Here is a 3,362-nt window from a genome sequence, read left to right as displayed (position 1 = left end):
CCTGCAGAAGCCATAACATTAGAGGCATAAGACCCGGGCTTGTTAATCATTTACCAACCCTCAGCTGACTGCCAAGATGTTCTGCAGTAGTTGACCCCTGAAGAGGTTCTGCAGCAGTTGTCCACCCAAGAGGTTCTGGAGAAACTGAAGTAGATACCCACTCAAGAGCAGCCCCCCTCCCACCCCAAAATATTCTGCAGAAGCTGCCCCCCCCCCCAAGAGGTTCCACAGCAGTTGCCCACCCCTAAAAGTTATGCAGCAGGCTGCCACCCACCCAAAAGGTTCTGCGGGGGCAGCTGCCCTCTTCCCTTCCAAAGAGGTTATGCAGCAGCTTTCCACCCATGAGGTTCTGGATGATCTGAATCAGCTGCCCTCCCTCCCAAGGGGTTCTGCAGCAGTGCCCCACCCTCCCCTTCCCAAGAAGTTCTGCAGCATCATTACCATCCCTCCCGGGGTTCTGCATCAGCTACCCCCACAATGCTTTGGAAGTTCTCTTGCAAACAGCCCCCCCAGCTTTCCACCCATGAAGTTCTGGATGATCTGAACCAGATGCCCTCCCTCCCAAGAGGTTCTGCAGCAGCAGGCTCCCTCCCCAATCCAAGAGGCTCTGCAAGAGCTCTCCACCCATGAAGTTCTGGATGATCTGAACCAGCTGCGCGCGCGCCCCCCCCCCCCCCCCCCCCCCCACGGTTCTGCAGCAGTGCCCCACCCTCGCCCTCCTAAGAGGTTCTGCAGCAGGCTCCCTCCCCAATCCAAGAGGTTCTGAAAGAGCTGTCCACCCATAAGGTTCTGGAGGATCTGAACCCAAGAGGTTCTGCAGCAGCTACCCCCCCTTCCTCCTCTGCAGCAGCATTACCAACCCCCCCCCCCCCAAGAAGTTCTGTAGCAAGACGCTCTCTGTTGGATCTGAACCAGTTGCCCCCCCCCCCCAAGAGGTTCTGCAGCAGCTGTCCACCCATAAGGTTCTGGAGGGAGGATCTGAACCAGCTGCGCCCCCCAAGAGGTTCTGCAGCAACTCCCCCCCCCCCCTTCCAAGAGATTCTGCAACAGCATTACCAACAACCCCCCCCCCCCAAGAAGTTCTGTAGCAAGAGGTTCTCTGTTGGATCTGAACCAGTTTGCCCCCCCCCCCCAAGAGGTTCTGCAGCAATCCCCCCCCCCCCTCTTCCAAGAGATTCTGCAACAGCATTACCAACAACCAGCCCCCAGGGGTTCTGCATCAGCTACCCCCACAATGTTTTTGGAAGTTCTCTTTTCTCTTGCAAACAGCCCCCCCCAGACCTGTCATGTAAGCCGTTACACCCCCTTACTTGACTATGCAGCCCCCCTCCCCCCCAAAGAGGAACTGTAGTAACCCCCACCCAAGAGGTTGTGCAGCAGCTGTCCCTTTACACAGCTGACCCCCCTTACCGGACTCTGGCGGGCTCCCCTTGGCATCGCTCTTCTTCCTCTTCAGTCGGGGCGCCTCCGATCTCGGGGGTCCCTCTGCTCTCAGGGGGTCCTTCTGCTCTCCGGGTCCCTCTGATCTCGGGGTCTCTCTGCTCTCGGGGTCTCTCTGATCTCCGGGGTCCCTCTGATCTCGGGGGTCTCTCTGGTCTCGGGGGTCCCTCTGATCTCCGGGGTCCCTCTGGTCTCGGGGGTCTCTCCGCTCCCCGGAGTCTCTGCGATCTCGGGGGTCTCCCTGGTGTCGGGGGTCCCTCCGGTCCCGGGACTCCCCTCTGAGCGGTGCGGGGGTGTCGGCGTGGAGGTGGGCGGTGGGGTAGCCCAGGAGGAGGTAGACGATGATCAGCCCCCCCAGGCTCAGCACAGCGACCAGCAGCTTGCCGTGGATCCTCATGGTGTCGGAGGGGGTCCGGGGGAGCGCTGAGCCCCGGGGGAGCCGCTCCGTTCACCATTGTCAGTCGGAGCGGCGGCCAGGCACCACGTATCCGAGAGAAGGGGGAGGGGAGGGGGGCAGGACTGGAGGAGCTCCCTCTGTCCATTCCGACACATAGGAGGAAAGACTGTCATAGGGGGGGTCACCGGATCCACACCCCCCCCAACCAACCATTGTCCGCATCATCACACCCGATTTATTATTACTGGGGGGAGAATTACAAACTTCATGCAGAGAGGGGGGAGAATCCTCCATCGTCACAATGCTGGCCAGGAAGGAAGAGGAAACTTTGTATCCATTGATGTGTGCGAAGAGCAACATTGTATCATCATTGGGGGAGATTTACCAAAACTGCTACACACAGCAACCAATCAGCTTCTAACTTCAGCTTGTTCAATTCATCTTTCACAATAAATCTAGAAGCTGATTGGTTACTTTGCACGGCTGCCCCAGATTCTGTGCACCAGTTCTACATTTCCCCCCATTGTGTGTAAAGTAAAACTAAAGGCAAACTTTTTTTTTTTTTTTAATTAGGATTTTTATACTGAACCCAAATAATTTTTCATTGGGCAAAGTTCAGAATTGCAATTAAACCACTGCGCCCCTAAAAAGCAATTGCATTCAGATCGCTTTTTAGAGGTGTTTGACAATCAGCGAGGAGGCGATGTAACCAGGGTTGCCATCTGATCCCTATGTGTTCGGGTTTAAAGGGATGAGGTGGCAACCCTGGATGCAAGGGGCTGATGAGCTACAAGTGGACATTGTAGTGAAGCTGAGAGAACTGTTGAGCTTTGTGTTAGGCTGTTTAAGTACTGTTGCCATAGGAGACAGCAAACTGGAGACAGCAAACCTGCCCGTGCAGAAGTGGCACCTTGCTGGGGCCTTTCCCTGTACGATTGTCTTCCTATTGAAGTCTCGGAGTCTGCCTATTGAAATTGCAACTACTTAACGGTGTCCTGGCCCTAACCCTCTCCTCTTTCCCTTGCAAAATATAAAAAGGACTGTTAAAAGTAATAAAACCTCTTTTGCATCCAAGAAGTGTCTGGCGCCCAATGACTTTCACCATTTTTGCACCCTCTATGTCTCACAACCCACTACCTATTGAAAGATGTCGGCGGTCTGTGGCCTCAAAGGTTCTCATTAGACTGGAAGAGGTTAGAGATTCCCTTATATGGACACGTGTCCACATGTAAACAAAAGGGAGATGCTGATGATGTCAGTGCTCTTATATGGACACATGCCCATGATATTGATTAAATATGTGTCCATATAAAGGCACTGACAACACCAGTGACCCGCCCCTTTGTTAACGATCGCATTTCACCTTGTCACCTTATGTTGCCATGTTGGCGAAAGTAAAACAGCACCATGAATGAGCTGTGGTTTGGTCCAAACTTGTTTTCAGGTTGAACCCGGAAAGAAGGTGTCATTCCCGCCCACGGCCACCCAATCAACTACGACCAGGGAATCCCCCACCCACATCTGC

At 54.5% G+C, this 3,362-nt stretch overlaps 1 protein-coding gene across 1 annotated transcript in view; it reads right to left on the bottom strand.

Moving 5' to 3' along the window:
• GXYLT2 (glucoside xylosyltransferase 2) overlaps positions 1 to 1,980 on the bottom strand; it is a gene marked incomplete in the record, with an annotated part of 80,332 nt that extends 78,352 nt beyond the window's left edge. The window contains 1 exon segment of the mRNA XM_073592029.1: positions 1,547 to 1,980. Coding sequence (XP_073448130.1) covers positions 1,547 to 1,837 — 291 coding nt within the window.
• Positions 1,981 to 3,362: the final 1,382 nt, after the last annotated feature.

Source organism: Aquarana catesbeiana, linkage group LG07 (assembly GCF_042186555.1).
Source record: "Aquarana catesbeiana isolate 2022-GZ linkage group LG07, ASM4218655v1, whole genome shotgun sequence".
NCBI classification, from domain to species: Eukaryota; Metazoa; Chordata; class Amphibia; order Anura; family Ranidae; genus Aquarana; species Aquarana catesbeiana.
The sequence above is the reverse complement of the archived record's forward strand: the minus strand, read 5'-3'. Positions and strand labels throughout refer to the sequence as shown.